The 24,750-nt window shown below is 51.0% G+C and overlaps 1 protein-coding gene across 2 annotated transcripts in view; it reads right to left on the bottom strand.

Annotated features, from left to right (window-relative positions):
- Window positions 1-4,000: 4,000 nt before the first annotated feature.
- C61H1orf21 (chromosome 61 C1orf21 homolog) overlaps window positions 4,001-24,750 on the bottom strand; it is a 38,846-nt gene continuing 18,096 nt past the window's right edge. Inside the window, exons 2-6 of one of the 2 annotated variants that reach the window (XM_078881409.1) lie at window positions 21,201-21,459; window positions 19,706-19,857; window positions 18,459-18,520; window positions 11,143-11,203; window positions 4,001-9,958 (exon numbers count right to left, since the gene is read on the bottom strand). In XM_078881409.1, the coding sequence (XP_078737535.1) occupies window positions 9,920-9,958; window positions 11,143-11,203; window positions 18,459-18,520; window positions 19,706-19,857; window positions 21,201-21,342 (456 nt within the window). In that variant the 5' untranslated portion in view covers window positions 21,343-21,459 and the 3' untranslated portion in view covers window positions 4,001-9,919. Of the gene's footprint in view, window positions 9,959-11,142; window positions 11,204-18,458; window positions 18,524-19,705; window positions 19,858-21,200; window positions 21,460-24,750 lie in introns of both variants that reach the window. The other variant, XM_078881408.1, reaches the window with a different exon arrangement.

Here is a 24,750-nt window from a genome sequence, read left to right on the forward strand (position 1 = left end):
GGCGGGGGGCAACGATTGCTCTTGTGCTTAATCCCCACGCGATGTATTTCCTGGTGTAATCGTGGAAAGCTGCACGCGACAACTCTCTTCTTGAGCGCCGTCGGTGGATATTTGTGGTCCACTTCGAGTCAAGTGGTTGGCGCGGAGTAGCCGTAGTTTCATCACGGTTAGATACACACCACGGGCAGCATTAACCAGGGCGGCCCACCTTGGATTCGAACCGCATCACCGCCCCCCCCCCCCCCCCCCGTATCTCGCTCAAGCGCAGAGCGAGCTGCGAATGTATTGAAATCACGAGAGCATCATTGTGAAAAAATGCATGTTTATTAAAATCGCGGGGGGACGGGGTCAGGGAGGGGGGCGAGTAGTGTAAAGTAACCATCATGGATGACTTGGATAAACAGCGCGGTCCTACAGTATTTTTTTTTCATTTCCATTATTTTTTAAGTGTGGCATGCTATGAATGGGGGGAGGGGGTGGGTATTGCATATACAGAAACTAGCGAGCACACACACGTTTTCTTTAATTAAATATACAAAATACCTGGCCTCCAGGACGTGTCGCACTTCTTACAAACACAGATGGAGGAGGCCACGCGGCGTCCCTTAAATAAAACGAAGCGGCCACAACAATCCATCGTCCAAGCAAATCCGTGAGGGAGGGGGGGGTGGTCTATGCGGAACGCAATGGGCGAGAAGCGAATTGTAAAGTGAAAATGACACCAAGGCTGAAGATGTCGTCGACGATGATGTTAATGATGATGATGATGTTGATGGCGCTACTCTGTGCTCGATTAATTTCTGCTCAAGTGATCCGATAGCAGAGCTCCAGAAAGTCTTCCCTGGCTCTTTCTCAACAGCTGATCCAGGGGAATTGGATTGGTCTTGGAATGAAGTCAATGGATAAACTGCGCAGTGAAAGATGGTTGGTGAGGGTTAGAAGCGATTTTTTTATGTTTTTGATTGGCTTCTAAATTGGTGAGGATTAGGATGCGAGGGGGGTTACCATTTACTTTTAAATTTGGGTTGGAGTTAAGGCTACACAATCGTCGATTACCAGGTTCAGCTTGTAATCCGGAGAACGCAGTGCAAGTGTGATGAGGGTTAGGGACGAGGAGTTGGGGTAGATGTGGAGGGTGTGTTAGGCCAGAGCGGGTTAGCGTGAGGTTTAAGATGAATGTGTGACCGGTGCGGTGGTTAGGAATCGGGACCTGAATATGTTAACGGTGTGACTAAATAACGTGGCAATTTGTCCTTTACACTTTCGATGTGCTTTCAAACGTGTTTTTTTACATTTTCCCCCAAAAAACGCTCAAATGTATTCGTCTCTTTAAAGGTGACACGCTTATTGCCTTTTTGCGGATATTTCTCTCTTACCCACGGCGACAGAGATGACGAAAAACTGCGATAAGCGGGCACCACCAAACGGCATGGTTACTTCAGAGGCAAGGGCTCAGGGCTAGGAACCCAATACCGCAATTCAATTGCCCGTAACAACAGGCGCCCGATGCTGTCCGTGGTGGCGGCGTCACGGCCAGCAACACAACTCAACTTAGAATCCAAAGATCGCCCATTCCCCATTCCATCTCCCGCCCCCCACCACCCGGCACCACTCCCACCGCCGCCTCCGTCAACCCATCAATGCCGCGAGTGGTTCAGTCTATCGGCAGGTCGCGTGCGGTGGGGTAAAGTGCGGGTTGCTCACTCCCACATCTCCTATAACGTACTGGCCGGCGTGGAGTATACTCCAGGGGGGGGAGGGGGGGGGGCCTATAGAGCTCAGTCTAGCGGAGGCCCTTTCCACCAGCAGCCGCGTGAGCGAGCAATACCTCGACATGATCATTAGAACAATCGCGTGCAACCTCATCCCATCCCGTTGCGTTTCGGCGCCGCGAGCATTAAATCCCAACTCCCCTGGCGTCACTTTCCATTCGCGTTTCGTTTCACAAGCTCGGCTCCATTCTGCATGTTGAGCTTTCGCACCATACATAGCCCACCGTGCTCATCGGAGGCGTGGCGTCCCTCCTCCGCTTAACGTGCTGCACACGATATGTAAGCATGTCGGATTGCACACACAATAACTCAATGGCATAACGTAAGAAAATAAAACATTATTGATATAAACAGCAATGATAATAATAATAATCATGATAGTAGATTTAAAAAAGTAATAGTGTTCAGCTTTTACACAAGGCCACGCAACAACAGGGATTCAATGGAAACCGAGGGCGGCTTGTGTCGGGATACACGAGTGCACACAAGAGGGATACAAACACGTGACCCCTGCCCCCAACTTCAGTTCAACCCCTTTTCCACTGGCACATCCGAGCCGAGCCAGTTGGTCACTCGTCGCGGTACGGGTTAATTTTTTTCCACTATTTTCCCGTGCCGAGCCGGAACCAAAGCCGTGCTACGGTCAGCCTCGCCAAAACGTCATCCAAAATCTGTCTCGGAGGCCAAGCAAGGCCAGGGAGGCGGTGGTTGACGACTCGTTCGCCGCGTGTCGGTCGGCACGCGGCATAACCGGCGTCACCCACACGTTCACTGTGCGTGGACGTCAGTGGCACGGCTTGGCTTCTGCAGTGGAAAAGAAACCCCGGTGCCCTCCTGGTGTCGTGGCCAGGTTGGCCCCGGCACAACCCCTGGTGACGGCTCAGTTGTGCGGTGGGGGGAGATACAAGAGGTACACAACAGTCTTAGTGAAGCTCCAAAACGGCTAAACTTGTTTTTTGTTGTCAGATAGATCCACCCCTTTCGCTAAAATAATAAGGGACAAGGGTCCGTTTCTTCAAACACGTACAAATACAAGCACGTCCCGTCCACGGGCCTGCAGGAGGATTTCTGTAACACTGCGTTAACCCGGCAGCATTTAACAACTCGCGAGAGGCTAAGAGTCAAAACCGACGTGGAGTTACGCGACGCAGCGACGTAATTGTGGAGTTGTGGCGGGGGGGGGCAACTGCACCAGGCCCACGGGCCAGAAGGGGGAACAGGCGCCAGGCTACGAAGGGGAGGGGAGGATTTTGGGCATTTCATTGCTTGCAGGGGGGGGGGGGGGGCATGCCAACCGCTCAACACTGCCGAGACGGATTCAACATTCTCCAATACTGGTGGAGGGAGGTGCATCGTGTGAAGGGCTCATGCCATCTCCACCTGGTGGTGGGTGGGTGGTTGGGAGGGAGGGACTCTTCTGTTAAACCTACACTCCGCCACAAAATGTGTGCGTCAAGTTGAGCACTCCTTTCACTCGCTTGCCGATCCCTGGGTTTAAGTTAACCTTATTAATGCGTTTAAAAAAAACTCTGCACATTCATCAACACAACTGTGTGCAGCCTTATATTTTAATGCCATGCATGGTCATTGACGAATGTGGAGATGTTTTGTGTTAATTGTGCTTATGCATCACTGCCAATGCAGCAGCTTTGCCAGATAATTTATGATTAAAGTAGCACATTTGGTGTTAGCACTATTCTTCACAGCACAAGTCTTTAGTCACAGTCATCATGTTTCACGGACGAGTGTGGTCTTCCAGTAGCGGGTGATGGTGGCATGTGATTTTTACCCAATTTAATAATTTACGTGCAATTAATTCATTATATTATGCCAGCACACGGCCTACTCTTCAAACAAAATAATTATAACTTGAATTGCAACGTTTTTTTCTTTTCCCGTTAAAATGAACAGGTCAAAGAAAAACACTTTTGAAAAAACCCAGTGACCCACCACCCAAAGCAACCCCCCGAACCCCCCCCATGGATTCTGCACTAGAGTTTCTTCAAGGACTTGGAAGAGTTTCACGTTTCCTCACTGGCACACGCAACGCAGGACAACGGCGGTGGTGGTGGTCTCCATTGGACGGCTACCAAATATTTCTGGGAGGCTTAAGTGGGCCACAGGGTGGCCCCGCCTACTTTTTTTACAAAGCCCCACCCACGAACCCCGCCCACTCACCTACTAGCCCCGCCCACTCACCTACTAGCCCCGCCCACTCACCTACTAGCCCCGCCCACTCACGCACTAGCCCCACAAACTAGCCCCACCCCCTACCCGGGTGGCCCCACCCTTTGGCCTGAACCACGAGTTGAACATGAGGCCGAAGAGAGGATTTGAAACCGGTGACAAAATCCGGACACAAAAAAACCCATCAGGCAGGCGAGGGGGGGGGGGGGCACACGCTGGGACAGAATTTCATAAAAACCATCGGGACTGTGGGACTCTCCTGTCACGTTCTTACCCCGTTCCCCTACTGGACATCTGTGAAACAAAGAGCTTCATAGCTCATCGGATTACTCCTGCAGTATAAATAAATATTGTGATTCTGAAATAGGGACACGTGGAAGCCTTAAGGTATACAACATCAGCGTTTGAGACACTTTTTTTTTACTCCCAATGGAAATCCATCCAGACATTATTTTTTTCTACAATGAACCTTCCACCGAACACTTGAGTAAAAACACTAATAATCATAATGCCATATATTACCTATCATGAAAGCCTCACTGAATCTCAACTCCTTTTGCAGGGGGGAGGCCAATTGCTATTGGACGTGCTTTGCTTAACGTGGGAGAAAAATCGGAATATCTGCACTAAACCAACCACGTATGCAAGAGAAGATGACATGCTAAAGGGCCTTGCAGATGGGTTTACAAACTAGCTTGCTGTACTGCCACCTCCTGGCCACATCGCAGCCCAGGTGCATCTGGGAGTCTCCTTATCGCTCTGCTGCGATGGTTACTGTTCCCGTGAACCTCACCGATTTCACGCCGGCCACTCGCTCTCTGGCGATCAGTCACTTCCCTGCCACCCTTCCATAGCTACCACTGTGGTTACTGCCCCCATGAACTTCACCCAGCGATTCGTCCACACACGGGTTGAGGAAGTCCACCAGTTACCTCTGTTCGACCGCCGCAATGTACGTCACCTCAACTTCTCTCTCCGCTTCCTCCCTCGCATTGCTCCACTTTGAAACTCCCTCCCATTGGCTTATTTCACCAAGTTTCTAGAACTTTTCTCAATTTAAGTAACCTTCTAACTCTAGCTGTTGCATCGTCATTTAGTGCAGTTTGTTGCTGGACACTTGGCATTTTGGTGGCCGGGTGGCCCAGGGGGTTCAAAGCCGGCACCGCTGAGAGCCTGGGTTCAAAATCCAGGTTCCAGCCGCTGCCTCTGCTTCAACTGGGCTCTAGCGCAGTGAGTTAATGTCTCATCCTGGTCAGCAATGACTGCAGAAAAAAAAACATTACATTCAATTTGGTTTTGTACACAATTTGTCCAAATTCCAGCTTGGAGAATTAAACAATATCGGTACTCTCTGTGGACCAGCATGTCACTCCAAAGGTTCTCAGAGATAACTCTGTGATGTCCACTTCCGCAGGCCGTCTCTCTAACGTGAAGCTGCTGTACCACCGTGCGAGATTTTCCAACGGATTCTTGGTCTCATGACGACGCGACGCCAATAGCGCGACCGTGACAAAACCCGCGGAACCGATGCATTCATTACACGCGTCTGTTAAGCGGGGACATTAAACAAAACACGTGGCCAAATATCCTGAGCAGAAACCCTCCTGCAAACCAATCCTGGGACTCTTTGAGGCTTTCCTGGGTAAATCGAGAATTGTACAATCAGTACGCAGAGAGACCCTGTACACAAACTCCGGGTGCGTCGTTGTGGAGCACTGGGGACGACTGCGGAGGTCTTCTCAAGCTCATTATTGCCGAATGTGCTGAGGAGCACTTGCAATGAACAGCGCCGGGCTGGTTCACGTCGGATGTGGAATTGTATCTCACAAGCCCTGAGAGCTGACTACTTAGCCGTGTGTGTTAAGTCACAACGCCACGAGGCAGAACGATCCCTTTACGGTTCACCCGCCCAACGTCGTGGAGAGGTTGCGGGTGTGGAGGTAATTAAGTAGAGTAATGAATGAATCAAGTGGCTGGGGTAAACTTGACGGCCTAAAAAGCACACGTACGTACATGTTCACACACACACACACACGCATTCATACCAGTGCATACATACAGACGCATTCATGAACCAATACCAATACCCGCCATTCGCCACTAAGTGATGGTTACGTCATACACTTATAAACATGCACACACGCACATTCATACACAAAGACCTCCCGTATAGCCGTAACAGATATTACGCCAAGCGCTGTTAGCGAGCTCCTATGAAGGCCGGCACGGCAGATTAGGGGGGTTGGTGGCCAGCACCACGCCCGGCCGCCTTTGTCTCCCCAGTGGTGATGTTTACACACCAGGTCCTCAGTTGAGGCCGTGTCGACCTAGCGGAGGAGGCCCATGAACGGTTCAGATAATCCTCACCGGTGTTGGTGGCCGTGAGTGGGAATCGAACTCGGGTCGCCGGGTTCGTAGTGCAGCGCGCCGACCTGCCACACTACAGCTCCCCCATTAAACACACTTAGGGCACACACACATTCCCCCAAGCATGCACACAATCATGCACACATACAAACACAAAGATCGCCTGTTGTGCATTTTTTTAATTGTTGGGGCAAGTGCTGTTAACAAACAAGCACCTATTAAAGGCCGTAGTGCCATGCAAGGGGCTGATGTGGCCGGACTCCACGCCCCCCCGGCCACATTTCCCTCCCCAGTGCTGATGTTTACGACACATCGCACCATGCCCTCATTACAACGGCCACTTTAGGCTCGCCCCATTGCAGTTTATTGTACATAGTGATCTAACTTGCAGCCCCTTGTCAATTTGCTGCTGGGTGACAGCCTCTCGAATCCGTATCGGACATGGGGGATGTTTGACCATACTTCACCGCACTGGTCACCGAGGGTTGGTGAAGTAGGGGGGCTGGGGTGAGCAGTACCCTCACGGGTAATGCTCACCACTTGTTGGACGTGGCCAGGTATTAAACGCTGGTCAGTTGTTCGTAGCACATTGTGCAAACCGGCGAACTGCCATTCCGTACACACGTACATGCAAACTCGCGCGCGCGCACACACACACAGCAGTACATAGAGACGAAACAACAGCCGCCATTCGCCACTAAGTGGCGCCGATGTCTCCATGGCATCTGTGCCAGGCTGCATGCTTTCTGAAGCGATGCGAAATGTCGAAGGCTCGCTTGCGGGAGGTCAGCAAACTCAAACACACACAGTGACCCTAAACAGTAAAGACACACACACACACATAGCCCCAAACAGTAAATCCACTCACACAGTACACACACACACACGACTCCACACACAGTAAACCAATACACACACACTCACCAGTGACACCACACACCTACATGAATTCCACATGCACGCACTGACAGAAACATGCGTACAAATATCCATACACGTACAGATACACACACACACACAACCCATCACTATTAACTCACACACAACCCCCATCACTACTATCACACAAACACCCCACACAAATGAATTTGCATTCACTTTGCTTAAAAAACAATATCACTCCCTAATTTCGTATTTTTTAAGTGATTTCACTGCACGCAGATGGACAGATGGCCCCCCAGGAATGATTGTTGGTCACCAGCGTGGCACAGAGCTAATGGGTGACCCCCCCAACCCACCTCTAAGAAGGCAAACGTGGGAAAAATTGGCAAAGTCGACCCAAAATAAATGCGTTGGCACAACACGTTGGGAAATGTTGGGCAATTCTTCAAGCCGGCTGCACACCTAAGCACCGAGCCGCTCCATCGGATCGCTTGCGTGGGGGTAAAAATAAATAAATCGGATCGCACCATCGCCCATTGGCCCATGCGCTGCTCGCATGCGAGCGAGTGGTGGCGTGCGCAACTAGGACGAGGTGTCCGGGCCGTGGCGCGTGTCCGGCCACACCCACTCTGCCCATAAAAACGTAAATCGTAGCTGTGGGCAAATGTTGTCGAGTGGGTGACGGAACGACTCGCTACAAATCGTCTGAGAGGATCGATGCTTGAAAGCGGAGTCCTTTCTCTACCATTGCAAGCAACTGCTCGTGACTGGTTGCAGATATGCGTCCGTATTAGAAGACATTCAGTTGCACGCAAGCAAGAAGTGCAACCGATCGGTTCACGTGTAGACCCCAGCCAGAAGAAAAACACTGCTCGGTTTTGTATTTATCCTAGTTTTCAGTTTGGCTTAAGAAGAGCGAACGGAACGGGACGGTACCGTGTTGAAATGCACGAGCATGTTAGCGTTTGCGTTTTGTCCACTTGCAAAACAATAATTTGGCAAAAATATCGACGGTCGGAAAATTAATCGGTGGGGAACGGCGGCGAGATTCACATGCAGCTGCGCTCTCATCGCTCTCGACACGAACTTCACGGGGAAAAATATATTTTACAAAGTCTGCCACTTTCGTAGTGTTTACGATACCACGTCACCAACTTAATGTCACTTCCCCGTGTCAATGACAACACCTTCAGCAGACATTAATATTAAGACTTTAGAATAAAAAAATTCGAACAACTCCCGTGGCACTTGCGTCTTCTGCCAAAGTTAAAAGAAATCGACGATATCTGTAGAAAAATAATAATTTAGGGGAAGAATCTGGTGGAGATGGGAATGTTCCGATTGATACTTGCGTAGGCTCTCGCGGTTGTGCTGCAGCGGAACACGGTTGCGTTCGGCACGCTGTCCGACGTTTCGCTCCACACGCCGGCCGCTTCTTCAGCGACTGAATTTGGGAACTAAGCAAGTAATTAGTTCCAAATGATTCCATTGTTCAAATCTGCGTCGTCGTCGTCGTCATCGTCGTCGTCACCATTTCCGTTGCCGCTGCAGACGCACTCCGCGGTTACCGCCGCAGCGGTGCGTTCCGTGGCGTCTGCCACGACTCTTGACGTGACGATTTCGCCGTCGGTGCCCATCAGTCATCAACGCTATTCCCAAACCGATTTCAGATTCAGCAGTTCCTGAAGAAGCGGCTCCCGCAGCGACGCCGTCGGGACGTCGTGCCGAACGGCGCCAAATCGGAAAAACCGCACGGCAGAGCAAAGCTAAAAAAAAGGTTGTCTCTCTCTCTACCCCCAGTTCAGTTGAAATCGGCTTGGAGTGAGGGAGAATGCAGTTGCCGCCGCCGCCACCGGCAGGGTGGAGCGCAGGGGAAGCCCTGCGGCGAACAGAGTGCGGGGCGGGGAGTGGGGCGCGGCAGGCTCCACGAATAACGCCGCGGCCGGGAATGAGCCCTTGCGCGCGCGGAAAGTAAAAACACGACGACGACAACAACAGCAACGTAGCTGCAGAGGGTAGAATACTAAAATTATGTTTTAAAACAATCACTCTCTCCATCTCAACGGCGGAATCTGGTCGATTGACTCCTGGGTCGAAGCGGCCGCAAGAGGAACGTGTCCCAAAATCTTCTTCTGGTTGCCATCATCGTCTTCATCATCATCATCATGATCGTTATTATTTACAGATATTTATTATTCACGAACCTCCAAACTGTTGCGTTCCATCAGACTCAGCAGTCGTCTTCTTCGGAGATGAACAAATCACGAACACATCATCGTCATCATCGTCATCCTCCTGCCTTGCCCCGTCCTTCACTCGGAGGGATAAAAAAAATGCATGGGCGCACGTGAAGAGATTCTCGAAACGTTTTGGCGCATCGGCAAACGGCAACCACCTCTATGCCGTCTCCTCTCCTCCTCGCACAGTCTTCCCGTCTCGATCGTCTTTGCCGTCGCTCCAGCCGCGGGTTCTCACACGCCCGCCGTTTCGCGGCGTCAATGCGCATTTCCCGCCGCGACGCGCAATTGGAGGACGGCTGTCATCTCCCCGTTCGGGAGAGTTTAGTTTGTCCGTCGTCTTGCACTCCGCGCCGTCGTATGTACACGGAGACACGCACGCCGTCCGGTGGCGCTCACGGCAGGCAGGCGGGGGCGCGGGGGGCAGCCCCCCCCTCACTGTGGGGGGGGGGGGGGGGGAGGTGGGGTCCCCGCCTATGTCACGTCCTCGTCGTCAGAGCAGTAGTCGCGCCCCTGCCGGGAGAAGAAAACACAACGAGTGATCGGCAAGGTGCGTTGTTTGCATCTGACAAAAAAAAATACCGGTATTGAAAAAAAACACAGGACAGGGTAACTTCGGGGGGGGGGGGGGGGCGACAGACAGCTGCAATTATTGTGCCCCACTCCCATGGCTTCAGTCACAGCTAAGACTCAGGGGGGGTGGGGGGGGGTGTTGAGACGGAGCTGTGCGGAGCGCCGAGCCGCCCCGGCATAAAGGAGGGCAGGTGGCTCCACCGGGAGCCAAATCAACGTTTGTATTATTGGCGTTACGCAACTCGTCAAAATGGGAGAGAGATTATCCCTCCGAGTTGATTCGCTCCTTGATCCCGACCATTGTCCCCCCATTTAGCGATTTTACCCGACAGCATTATCCCCTCTCTCTTCCCTCTCTTTCCCATACAAGCTCCCCCATAACACTCTCCCATCTCTCTCTCTCCTACCCCCCTCCCCCGCCCCCTCTCGTGCGCACTTCCTCCTGTTTTTTCCCCGGGAGATCGCAGGCAGCCGTTGAACGCCTCCGTGTTAACACATCGGTGGTGCACGTCGGCCGATCAAGTCTGCTGCCGTATTGTTGCGCCAAAACCATTAGGAAGATCATTATATAAAATAACAAAGGGTGGCCTTTCACAACGGCGCAAAGGGTGTACATAATTAGCACCCTTGACTGCTCGTCCAACGGATTGCTTTCCTAATGAGCAAATGTGCCCTGGCGTTAGCCCCCCGCTCGCTAAGCCATTTGCGCAGTTCACCAAAACAATCCCAAGCCGGAGGTATTAGCAGCACAACAGGCTGTGAGGAGCGGGGATTAGAGTAAGCGATCTGTGGCCCTGTGCGGGTTTAAATTTGCATCATTATTGTCAATATTGCTACGGGTGATGTAAACACCCGTTCATGGAGCTTGGTCAAAAATCTCCCAAACACCACCACGGCAGCTCTCTAATACAGCACCACAGAGCTGGCGGCTCCTTCTCGCATTTGTTTGTGGTTTTGCCGGTGGCCTCCGAAACATTCTCTCTCTCGGATAGTGAACTAAAACAGTGCTCGTTGCAAATTATAAATGGTTTTTACCTTTAATATGATCCACAGATTAGCTGATCTTCAACATCACTGTAGTAATCATCATCATCACAGATGTAGAGATGCAATAATGAACTTACCCGCTCTATCTTCTCATCCAACATGCGGAAGAACTCAATTTGACTTTCCGACAGGTGCAGGCTGCAAAACAAGTGCAAGTCAATTCTGTTAAGCCAGACGTGATCTCAAGAGACTAGGACGAGGTGTTATCTTAACGGAATTTATTCAGCGCCTTAGCTAAGGCCACTTTATGGAGAATTAAGAACGGTACAACACGTGTGAGTGTGTGTGTGAATGTAACGGTCGAGGTGAGGTGAATGAAATAGATGAGAGGGAAGTAATGGGGGCGAATCTGTGATGAGTGAATTCGGTGAAAGCGAAACTGATGACAGTAAATCATGATGAATGGATTGAATGAATGCGGAACGAGTGACAGCCATGCAATGAGAATATGAAGAGGGAACAGTAACGGTGGTGGTGGTTATGAGGGGCAGATTCAGGGGGTCGTGGGGTGAGCTAGGAAACAATAAGCGAGTTTTGAGTGAGGAACGGAAACTTAGTGAGCGAAGGCGACTGCCTAATGTGGAGCGGGAAATTTGTTCCAGTGAAAGGAGGGAGGGAGTGAGACGAGAGAAGGAGCGGCAGCCTGTGATTGAGCACAAGCAGGAGCAACAGAGAGAGGTAAGAGAGTGACCCGGGGACATTCATCTGCAGTCGGGGGCGGTGACTGCTGCGTGCGATCCCAATCGAGCGATCCGCGGTGTCATTTCCGAATTTGGGCGAATTTGGACCCTCTTGGCCGACACGTGGCAGGCAGCACACTCTTGCGAATGATGTCAAGGGATCTTTAACGCCCACCGTTGTAAGGGAAACCTCGTGAACGCGGGCTGGGGGAGGGGGGTGGTTATGTTCCTGCAAAATGCCGCGCTGGGAAATAGGGTTGCGCTCCTGGGTACAAAATCATCACCTCCCTCCCCCCTTCCCTCTCCCCCTCTTTCGGTTGAACTAATTCCAAGTGAATTCCCCCCTTGCCGTTGTACTAAAGGAGCGCGGAGTCGCTCTCCGTCCCTTGTGCGTGCGCGTGTACACTCTTTATTTTCAATTTCACCTCATCACCAAACCCCCGTCTCTACAGCACCCTTTCCGCACCGCTGCACTCGTGCCCAACCGCTCTCCCCCCCTCCCCCAACACTGAGCCCCCCCCCCTCCCCAGAGTGGACGGCTAGATGCGTGCGGCAACGCGCCTGCGAACATCTGCATTGTGCGCGAGCGTGTCGAGTTCCCTGTGTGTTGCATCATCACACACACACACGCGGTAAATAAATCGTTCCACGCAGTCAATTCATTCGCACCGCAGTCCCATCCAACGGACGCAACGCTCTCTCATCTCTCGCAAGGCCGCACCTCCGATGGGCGCAGTTGGCTACGTACGGTGCGAAAAGAGTCGAACGACTATCTTCGCAACAATCTTAGCAATGTCCAACCACGTATAGACGAAACATCACTCCCCTCATCCCAGTCTTCTGGAAAACCGACCTCACTAAACAAACTGTTTAGAGGCAAAGCCGTGATTGGCAAGGTTTTTATGTGGCCAAACATACCCTGTCAGGACCTTCCTAAAAAAAAAGGTCTTGAGACTCGATCAAACGTGATATACGTGTTAAACGAAGGCCGCCAACTAGCACTGCCGTGCATTTGCATGGGATATCGCTACAGTGAATCACAAGCGAAACGGATTGATCGACAGTCACTGGCCGACTTTCAAACAACAACAACAATAATGTGACGTAACAATATGAACAGATAAAAACAGATCTAAATCAACACCAAGAACGATTCAACATGACATCAATCTAATGACAAATATACATCGACAACAATAAGATAATTGTTCACATCAACAATAATATATCAACATCCACCAGTGACATATCGACAACATTAATATCATCAACACCTCGTGCATAAGTATTTTACAACCACAACTGAAGCCACAATATAACGAACAAACATTATAATCACAACTACAACCACATTACAACCGCAACTGAAATGAAATGACGACAACAGCCGCAATATAGCCACAACCACAGCCAAAAAACGGCATTAACGTGGACCAACCCTGTGACGAAGCCACCCGCAATGCGTCCGATCGCCGTCGGATCACGCAAGCTCAACGGGCATTGAGCCTGCGTTATGCGGAAAGGGCGAGCGTCGAGCGCTAGGCGTTGCGGCCTGTGGGGCCAAGTTCGTGGGCAGGAACAGACGGCAGTGCAGAAAGACCCAATGTTGTATATGCGTTGAACGTCTTTCGCGATGTGCGTAGCCAACCGTTCTAATCGAAGGTGCAGTGTAGAATCTATGGGCAGTGTTGAGTCTATGGAGAGTGTTAGTGGTTGAGTCTATGGGTAGTGCTGAGTCTATGGGCAGTGATTGAGTCTATGGGTAGTGTTGAGACAATGGGCAGTGTTGAGTCTATGGGCAGTGATTGAGTCTATGGGCAGTGATTGAGTCTATGGGCAGTGTTGAGTCTATGGGCAGTGTTGAGTCTATGGGCAGTGTTGAGTCTATGGGCAGTGATGAGTCTATGGGCAGTGTTTAATCCATGGGTAGTGTTGAGTCTATGGGCATTCTTGAGTCTATGGGTAGTGTTGAGTCTAGGGGCAGTGTTAGTCTATGAGTAGTGGAGTCTATGGGCAGTGTTGAGTCTACTCTATGGGCAGTGTTGAGTCTATGGGTAGTGTTAGTCTATGGACAGTGTTGAGTCTATGGACAGTGTTGAGTCTATGGGCAGTGTTGTGTCTATGGGCAGTGTTAGTCTATGGGCAGTGTTGAGTCTATGGCCAGTGTTGAGTCTATGGGCAGTGTTGAGTCTATGGGCAGTGTTGAGTCTATGGGCAGTGTTGAGTCTATGGGCAGTGTTGAGTCTATGGGCAGTGTTAGTCTATGGGCAGTGTTGAGTCTATGGGCAGTGTTGAGTCTATGGGCAGTGTTGAGTCTATGGGCAGTGTTGAGTCTATGGGCAGTGTTGAGTCTATGGGCAGTGTTTAGTCTATGGGTAGTGTTGAGTCTATGGGCAGTGTTGAATCTATGGGCAGTGTTGAGTCTATGGGCAGTGTTAGTCTATGGGCAGTGTTGAGTCTATGGGTAGTGTTAGTCTATGGGTAGTGTTGAGTCTATGGGCAGTGTTAGTCTATGGGTAGTGGTTGAGTCTATGGGCAGTCTTGAGTCTATGGGCAGTGTTGAGTCTATGGGCAGTGTTGAGTCTATGGGCAGTGTTGAGTCTATGGGCAGTGTTGAGTCTATGGGCAGTGTTGAGTCTATGGGCAGTGTTAGTCTATGGGCAGTGTTGAGTCTATGGGCAGTGTTAGTCTATGGGCAGTGTTGAGTCTATATGGGCAGTGTTAGTCTATGGGCAGTGTTAGTCTATGGGCAGTGTTGAGTCTATATGGGCAGTGTTGAGTCTATATGGGCAGTGTTGAGTCTATGGGCAGTGTTGAGTCTATGGGCAGTGTTGAGTCTATGGGCAGTGTTGAGTCTATGGGCAGTGTTAGTCTATGGGCAGTGTTAGTCTATGGGCAGTGTTGAGTCTATGGGCAGTGTTGAGTCTATGGGCAGTGTTGAGTCTATGGGCAGTGTTGAGTCTATGGGCAGTGGTTGAGTCTATGGGCAGTGTTGATTCTATGGGCAGTGTTGATTCTATGGGCAGTGTTGAGTCTATGGGTAGTGTTGAGTATATGGGCAGTGTTGAGTCTATGGGCAGTGTTGAGTCTATGAGTAGTGTTGAGTCTATGGGTAGTGTTGAGTCTATGGGCAGTGTTGAGTCTATGGGCAGTGTTGAGTCTATAGGTAGTTTTGAGTCTATGGGTAGCGTTGAGTCTATGGGCACTGCTGAGTCTATAGGCAGTATGTATGTAGAACTTCTTTCGCACCGTACGTAGCCAACCATGCTAATCGGAGTGCATTGCAACCGAGTTTAATCACAGTGGGTGGCTGAAACATGGATTCGAACCCAAGCTCTTAGCGGTGCTGGCTCAGTGGCCCGTGACCTCTGTCATCAGCTCCCAGATAATGACAATAAGCTGACCCGACCCCAAACTGGACTTTGCACTCGCAACCTTCCGATAAACCAAGTCTGGCGCCAACCAGCTCAGCACCACCCAATAAAATGCAAAGGTCTTCACACGGGCGAGCATCATCTTCCTGCTACCTCCACTCTCCTCCGACTGGAGTGTCCTCGACGCTCCGGGCTAATTCAGGACATGGAGAGGCGCAGCCCTACAATTTCTCACTCGTGCCACTGGTGGCGGAATGGCCTCCACTAGTTGAGGGAGCTCTGCGGAGTTCCATCTGGGCAGCGTTTTGGCCTACACTTCCACGCTGGCTCAACAGCTTCGATGAGGTGGGAGTACCCACACTTTTCCCCACCGCAGGCGCGTTGCCGATAGACTTAACTGCGGCGTGATGCTGCAGCGTGGACAGAGGCGGTGGATGGTGGCGTTTCAATCGACGACCTCTGGATTGCCAGTCCAGTGTGCTGCTGTTACACCATTGTGGCAGGGTCCCATTCTTTATTTAGCCCGTTTACGGCTCGCAATGTTATTTATATTGCTCTTTTACAATGTGTAACAAAGAAAAAAAGCAGCAATATAAAAATAAATGTGGCAACGGGGAACTAAAACCACCGTAAAAGTAACCAAAAACGCAAAACGATTCGGGATCGCACGATCCAGTGCTAGTTGGTCACTGCACACGGTACAGGACTGGACTGGACCTGCATCGGCACACATTACATCTCTCTGCGCAGCTCACAAGGGTGCAAAAGCTTTGGCAGTGCGAATTTCTTTTAAAATATAATTTACTTAAATGTTTATGTAGGGTACACGCCCACCACCCCCTACGCCCCCACCTCTCCAAAAACAAATATCCCTATTTGAGACCCACAACCACCTCCTTGGCCAATACCGCGGGTGCGTTGTTATCAACCACAAACACTCCGGGCAGCCTGCACCGTGGCGGTCGTTGCTGGAAGACGAGGTGGCCACGCGCTTGCCGGTGTCATGCTCCAGGTTATTTCGCGATAAATTAATTGGGGGAAACGCAGCGGTCGTGGTCCCCCCTAATGAAGCTCTCCTGAGTAAGAAACGTAACAATAGTAGGCAGGACACCGTGTTTGTGTGTGTGTGTATATAAGGGAACGGTAGTGTCGTGGTTATCGCGCTGCACTACAAACCCGATGACCCGAATTTGATTCCTGCTCACGGTCAACACCAGTGACCTTAAATTTAACCAGTCCCTGGGCCTCCCCCCTAGGTCGACTCAGCCTCAAATGAGTACCTGGTGCAATATGTAAACATTGCCATTGGGGAGACAAAGGCGGCTGGGCGTGGTGCAGGCCACCCACCCCCTCGTGCGCCATGCCGGCCTTCATAGGTGCTCGCTAACAGCAATTGCCCCTACAGTTTACCCGGAAGGTCTTTGTTTTTATAAATATATATAGCTTCCCATATAATGTTAGGACACACTGCAATTAACCGTGCTCCTGTGATGGTGCCAGTAGTTCACAGGTACACGAACGAGTGTCAAGTAGAATTTGTTTATCCAGATGAAAACTCAACAGACGAGGATGAGTCTCATCTACTGGTGACCTGGGGCATTCTTCTGTCAGTAGCACGGGGGGTGGGGGGGGACGATGATTGGCGTTGTGTATAATCATCAATCCGATAACTTTCGAATTTGCCGAATGTTGTACCCCAACGCCTGCACACGACGGGCCTACTCTTGCGAATGCTGGCACGGGAATTTTTAACGACCACCGTGGTGTTAGTCGTAGTAATATTGTTACGGCTATTTTACACCGCAGTATTAATCAGGATGGTCGCTGGATTCAAACCGCAAAACCCCCGCAACGATCAGCGAACGCGCCGCTGGCGCCAGGCCATGGTGGCACCGCGCCACGAGTGCCGGGCAGCACCCTCGTTGGCCTGTGGCCGCCCTGTGGCCGCCCTGTGGCCGCCCTGTGGCCGCCCTGTGGCCGCCCTGTGGCCGCCCTGTGGCCGCCCTGTGGCCGCCCTGTGACCGCCCTGTGGCCGCCCTGTGGCCGCCCTGTGGCCGCCCTGTGGCCGCCCTGTGGCCGCCCTGTGGCCGTGCCGTGGCTACAGGAAAACTGCTGCAGCAGCAGCAGTCAGCAGCTTTTACGGCGATTCCTTCCACAACGAACTCAACCCGCCTCCGTTTGACCTGGCGCCAATAAAATTTTACATTTCACAATAATGGCTCCGTTAAATAACACGGCGATCCGCGTGCAGATGCCAGAGAAGAAATTGGTACCTCCATGTAAGAGAGGTAGCAAAACTTTCGTCGATGGGATCTTTGCTGCCAATATCAACAATTATGAAAATTAATAAGAATAGGCTTTACCCTTTCTGGCAACACAACAGGAGGTTTTAAATTTTGATTTAAAGCTTTCGTGACTGCAGGGATTCATATTCTTGGTTCTTTCGGTAAAGTCACGTAGAAGGGAAACAATAAAATAATATAAATATAAAACAATAAAAATTCTCACGACGTTTCGACTGCAACACAAGCAATCATCATCAGGTGTGAAATCCACAAATATAATATAGAACAGGAGGTGTTAAAATGTTCATTTTAGATACTGGCAAAAAAAGGTATCCCATCGATGTAACTGCTCAACCCGAGCTATAAATGTTCCGAGACTTGCCTTGTCTTTGTACTTTCGCCTTTGAAGCGTTCTCTGGTCTCACACCGGTGAGACAGGGCCATAAAGACGTCTCTGGTGTAGGCCAATCAGTTTCAAGGACAAGGCAAAAATCATTATCAGAGCATGTTCGTTTACTTGTTTTGCCGAAAGTACGTGTGGTTAATACAGACTTTATACCTTGCAAAAGGTATCTATCTGGTGTTTAAACAAATTCTAACACCTCGTGTTTTATTGTCAGAAAGGGTAAAACCTGTTTTTACTGTTTAAAAACTTCAGTATTAGCCCTTTATTTACATGTCTGATTCTATTCTATCCCTTGCACATGGCAAATGTGCTCGGGAGCTCGATGCCAATGCGGAGGTCTGTACGGCCACAATCGCACTGCTATGGATTGTTTCTAAATAGATCTCTATCATTATGGGTTTACTAGATTGTCGATATTGTCCACAGTTTGTGTTGCATGGCTTGTCTTGGATCTTCCACATAGGAACGAAGGAGATGGTGCGCATTAATGTGGCTGCTTTTCCGCAGGATAAATTCTCAACAGCAATGCAACTTGACAGGAAAGTTTTGCTCGTACCCAATGATCTCATGACCACCCCCCCTCCCCTCACCCCGCCCATGTGAAAGACAGACAGGAGGAAAGAAACGCCGTGCAGCGGGATGCCTTACTTGGCTCGCGCTCCTCCGCTCACTTGAAGACCATCTCTCACGATCTGCCTCCCGACTCCCAGCTTCTGAGAGACAACAGAACGAGGCATCAAGGTCGTTGTTGCCGCCACCACCACCACCATCACCACCAAACCTCCCTCCTTCTGCTAGACCCGGTGCCTGTTGCGGAAGCGCAACACACAGGGCGGTGACGCGGCCCAGCGGTAGCCTGTTCATAACTATGTATGGACGAATAAGTTCTTTCCTATGTAGAACTTCTTTGGTACCATACGTAGCCAAACGTGCTAATCGGAGGTTTATATCTCGATTCCGGCAGGTAGCCCTGGCCAATACTGCACCGTGTGTTAATCACAAAAGACTGCGGGCCATCTGCTTTACAACGGACGTTAATGATCCCGTGTCATTATTCGAAACGAGCAGGCCATCACGTGCCGAAGTTACAGTCCAAATTTTCCCCAGTCTAAAAATTATACCGCAAACAACTCAATTGGCGATGAGTGCGGTGCAATCATCGCCGCCCCCCCTCCCCTCCTGGCAGACGACTGCCCAACGTGCGGGCCACGTGTCGGGTGGGCACCCAGCAGAGCAACTGAAACAATGGGGAGAGCAAGTTTGTTAAATCCCCACTCATATGTATGTTGAACTTTGGATTTAAAGTTTTCGTGACTGCAGGGATTCATATTCTTGGTTCGTTCGGTAAAGTCACGTAGAAGGGAAATAATAAAATAATCAAAATAAAACATAATAAAGTTCTCACGACGTTTCGGCCACAACACAAGCAGCCGTTCTCAGGTGTCTTTCAGACAGCTCTGTTTCTTCACCCGAGGATGGCTGCTTGCGTTGTGGCCGAAACGTCGTGAGAACTTTATTATGTTTTCGTTGTATAATTTTTATTATTTCCCTTCTACGTGACTTTACCGAAAGAAACCAGAAATATTTTGAACTTCTTTCACAGTGTATGTAGCCAACCCTGCTAAATCTGTTCACCCAATGGCAACCAGTGGAATTCACTTCTACTGGACGTACACTCTGCTGACTCCCCCACCCCCCCCTCTCTCACTTCATTCAAATCGCGCCGTAAGACGGAACTTTTTCAAAGCGATTTTTTTCTATTTCTTGGCTCCTTTGTGTTTGGGGGTTGGGTTTTGATTGAATCCACCGGAATCGCCCCCCCCACCCCCCCGGTTTGTGAGTCTGAGCCGGAGGAGCTGTGGTGGGGCGAGTTGGGGGGGGGGGGAGCAGCTCACCCCGGCCGCCGCATCCCCGGCAATCCCCGCAAATCGGTCGTTGGCATCGGGCCTGGCGGCGAGGTGGTTCTGCATGGTGCTGAGAGCACCGATCCCATCGGCGCCGGCGGCCTTTTTCTTCGGCCCTTCCACGTCCGTCTTCGAGGGTTTGTCTGCGGAGAAACGGGCCAAGGTGTGATTTTTTGTTATGTTGTTTTCGGATTTTTATTTACTGCGTTAACAATCGACCAAGCCGAGGCTGAAAACGCAAACGTGCACGTGGGTGGCGGCGGTGGCTACGCCGCCCGCCACCGCCTGCGCACTCCAGCACAGCTGAGCAGGCAGGGAGGCTTGGTGGATCGCACGGTAGCAGCCCATGCCAGATTGGCCACACATGGGGTTCTAAATGTGGAAAACATTGCAAGTAACAAATTCAATAACCTCGGCAAAAACGTGAGCTGCACTGGAATGGATTGCAAAGTTAAAGCCATTGAAATAAAGGAAACCCCTTTTTAACCTTGTTTCAGCTAGATTCCCAGATCGACACGAGATTTTTCTTTTTTTAGCAAAGTCATCGCAAGATAAACACAGCAAAGAAAATAATGTTCTATCATTTGACAGGGGAATCCTTATCTCGTGTGTGGTTTTTTGGCGGAAAGAGTGCCGAATCTGTTCACTCACGGTCGGATGAGGAGGTAGGCCCCTTGAAAATACATCCAAAGTTAAAAACTCTAAACTGTGTCCCAGGTTGTCCGTGTCCCCCCCCCCCCATCAATCAGGATGCGTAGGGTACACAGGGCCTGGCGGATATCCGCTGCTGGGCCTTTGTTTTCGTGTACAGAAAAAAACTAGTACATATATTTTAATGAAATTAAACTAAAAAACTGTGGCGTGGCTTTCATCGTGCCCAGGCAGTGCAAACTGCACCAGGCCCCCATGGGCCAGAGGGGCCCACCCAGGCCCTGGGCTACAAATCGTACACAAGTAGGGGTGGGGGGTGGTGAGCAGTGGGGTCCATTTCATTAATTGCATCTGGGCCCATGCCAACCAAGCTACTCCTACCGATTGGTATTGTTGATCGATTATTCTGGAAGGAAGACATGCACAGGGGAAATGTAACAGTCATGGACCGGTGGACACGTTTCCCAGGGTGTACGCGTCCCCGGAAGCCGTGCTCCCAGGCAAGCAGTTTTAATGCCGCGTTAATTCGCCAATCGATAAGTTTAGCCTGTGTCCATATCACACGCAATGTGCCCGACGGAAGTTCGTGTGGGACAGCGGTTGATGATGACCACGACGATGATGATGAGGGGTGATGGTGGGAACGTCCCTCATCTCCCTAACGCGCGTCTCCATTGCCCTGCGCTCTGTTGATGGCCACTCACGACGCCGATGACGAAGATGATACCAATGAGGATGACGCTGCTGCTGACGATGACGCTAATGACGGCGCTGCTGCCCACGAACTGTGGTGGCACCGACGACGGTGGTGGTTGCGCCTCCTCCACCCGCTCACCTCCCTTCTTGTGTGCGTCCCCGTTGTGCTGCGCCCTCTCGGCGCTCGCTCCGTTGGTCTCCCCCCCCTCCTCCTCCTCGTCGCCGGGCCCCACCGACTGCTGTTTCTTGCTGGAGGCGCAGCCCATTGCGGGCACGCGCATCGGGGCACCCTCCCCCTCCCTCCCCCACGCCCCCTCCTCCCCTCCTCCGGCGGAGTCCTCCGGCGGAGAGTTGCCGCGCGCCGGTGCGGCTTCACGTGCCTCCGAGCTCGCGCATTACTGCGGGAAAAGACAAGGGGAGTGGACACCACGCGTCAGCGTTGGCGCGTCCTTCCCCGCGCATTTTTTGAAGCCGGCTCACGAGCAATCAAATCGGTCAAGCAAACAAATCGCCAATCCCGAAATCGTGCAACGCAATCGGTCCCCGCGACCACTACCCACATCCGAGTGAGCAGTTGCGCAACGGAGGAGAACAAACGCCGTATTCAGGGTCGTGCCGACCAATCGTAGTTCGTACATTTTGCAAATCCTCGGCTGGATTCCCTGGACTCTCTCTGCCGGTTTCCCATTGCCTGCCTCTGCCACAGCGCCTCTACTCTCGGTCGTCCACCGTGTTTCTCTCCGCTCCCATCACCCTGCACTATGGCTCACGTGAGAACGATCGGCAGCTGCAGCAGCGCGACTCTCAACCTCCTCCTCCTCCTCCTCTCTCGACCACCGACCTGGGCGGCGCTACTGCCTGGCGTCGTCTCTCCGTGGCAGCCCCCGCCATCTGGAACGTGGCCATCATCGTCCCACCGCTGCACATTCACAGCAGCAGCAGCAGTCAATCTGCATCGCCTTTTAAAGAGACACTTAAAAGGCCCCACCACTATCACCTGGCTATCAAGTGACACCGAGCCTGGCTCCCCAACTCAGTATCACGGTCATTTTTCCGTCCGTGAATGTCACTACGCATTATAAATTGCATCGTTAGCAATGTCTCACGAGACAAAAGCGCGTCAGCTAAAGATTGCCGAGCAGGTCAACGGTCGACAGCGGCATCTCTTCCGCAAACGGTAGCGCAACTGCTCACAGAGACGCGCACACAAACAGCACACGAGCGGTGGCAAGAAACGCAGAGGTCGCCGGGTCGATTCTATCTCCCGGCGTGGCAGTAGAAACAATGGGGGGGGGCGAGTTTCTTAAATTCCGCCCCCCCCCCACCCCCTGCCCCCAGCGTGGGAGAGTAGACCAAATAACCTGTAGAGAAGGGCTCTGTTGAGCTCCCTCTGGTGATCACCCTTCCGACCAGCAGTGGTGCGAGCAGGAATTTGCAGAGCTGCACCTTCCAACCATTTAGCTTTTTATTACTTTTCACTATTTACAATGTTACAGAACGACCCAACTAGCAAATGCGATTGCAGCGAGTTCACAGGAGGTGGATGTTTTCAGAAAAGAGACGCTCTGTGTGGAAACAACCAAGCTTCCTTACCCGTCTGTGCAGCAACGCTCACTAACGATGAACAAAAACTCTGTGATAAGGCCCTGGTGGCGTAGAGTGTTGCAATGAATACGTAGCAGCAGTAAACCACAGAGCTGGGAGACAACAGCAGCAGCAACAAGAATGCAAAACAAAACACTGCTGGTCTCTACGCACGCGGCATTAGAATGTCAGCAGAGATTGGGGGGCTATACAGGTAAACAAATGGACAGGAAGAGAGAAACGTGGATTGATGATACTCGGAAAGCCACTGGAGCTATGCACTTTGAAATCCAGATTGAGAGCTAATTTAGTAAGAACTGCTTTTTGTGCTTAGTTTGTTGTCCTTTCCCCGCACCTCCGATTAACGCGATTGGCTAAGTACTGTGCGAAAGAAGTTCAACATACATTCTAGGCGATCTGGTCATACGCACGCTCCTGCTGTTCAATAAAACAGCAGCGGCGTTCTTTTTACTCCTTTAAACGTTGGACGAAGTCAAAATTAGATCATTGCCGCGAAATCAATTTTGGAAGCAAACCACGGGGGATCTCTGCCCGGCTGGGGTTGAGACACGAAGCCGAAAAACGTGGCTAAGGGAGACGAAGGGCAGAAACACGAGAGGTGATAGGAGACGATTGTTTAATGCTTCCAGTTTACTTTGACGATCCAGGTTAAAAAATAACTCTAGAGGCCAGGAAGAGCCTCATTCACAGCAAGAGCGACGTGATTATCCGCCACTTTGCCATCCGCAAGGCTCTATTAACCGGCGTCTGCCACGGACGGAAAACACAAATATTTGTTCATTTACCCCGAAAAAATCCCGACAGCCATCTGGCACCTTCCTGTGCGTGCGCTTATGATGGGTGCGTTGTTTGCGAGAGATTCAGGACGCTGCCGAGCGGTGGCGCTAGCGATAGTCTGTACTGTACTCCTGTATACTGTACTCTAAAAGGGCACCCACTGCTTCTCGACAATGAAATGAAAATGCCCTACAGCCGACTGGTCAGTGCCGCTGTATAATAGCGGAAGTTTCTTATATCGCAGTACAATATGCAGGCTCAGTTTCTTTGCAGAACAGGGGGAGAACATATCTAATTATACATTTTTTACTTTAAGGGGCAATGTAATTCACGAATGTGTTGTGCTTTTGCCGTTGGTGCTATGCGCCACTGCCACCGACACGTAAACTGAATAAACGGGGTTCCTCAAGTGTAGCGAGTTGATGATCAGAGCCCAGTTACCAATGACTTATGCAACGACCCACGAACTCGCACAGTGATCCACAGCTTCACGTTGATAGAGCTGTTAGTGAACAGGGTTTCTCAACTGTAGCGAGTTTATGGCCTCTGCGCGGTCAGCAATGACTGTGAGGGCAAGCGCTGTTAGCGAACACCTATAAAGGCCAGAACGACACACGAGGGGATGGTTGACCAACACCACGCCCGATCGCATTCATCTCCCCAGTGGTGATATTTACACATCGCACCAGGTACTCAATTCAGACTAGTAGACCCAAGGGAGACCCATGACCGGTTCAATGATCGCCACTGGTGTTGACCGTGAGCAGGAATCGAACTCGGGTTGCCGAGTTCGTAGCGCGGGGCCCTAACCTCTACCAAAAACGACCGCACGCACACAAAATAACATTTACCACGTTACGTTTGGTTTTTCGCTCAAGAGGTGGCGCAGAGGTCACAGCGCTGAGCTGGCTCGACCGAGACACCGGGGGCCATCCCTGTAATGCCCATGGGGGTGGGGGGGGCCCTCATCTCATTATAAGACACCAACAGCAGTACAAATTGGAATTGTGAAAAGGCAATAGAAAATGTTAAAAAGGGGCAGAATATTATTACCGAGGAACAACGTGTCGGGGGTGAGGTTGAGAAGGCACGCTGTGGCCTGCCTGTTTAACCTCCAGTGGTGGATGAGAAGCAACACTTATACCAAGCAAAGGCACACAAGTGGCTCATGGGAGGCACCAGATCCATATATACCGGTGCAGTAAATATAAGCTCAAATTATAAATTATATTTTGATTTGAAGCTTTCGTGACTGCAGGAATCCATACTCTTTTGTTCTTTCGATAAAGTCATGTGGGTAGAAAATA

The sequence above is a fragment of the Lampetra fluviatilis genome, chromosome 61, assembly GCF_964198595.1.
Source record: "Lampetra fluviatilis chromosome 61, kcLamFluv1.1, whole genome shotgun sequence".
Lineage (NCBI taxonomy): Eukaryota > Metazoa > Chordata > Hyperoartia > Petromyzontiformes > Petromyzontidae > Lampetra > Lampetra fluviatilis.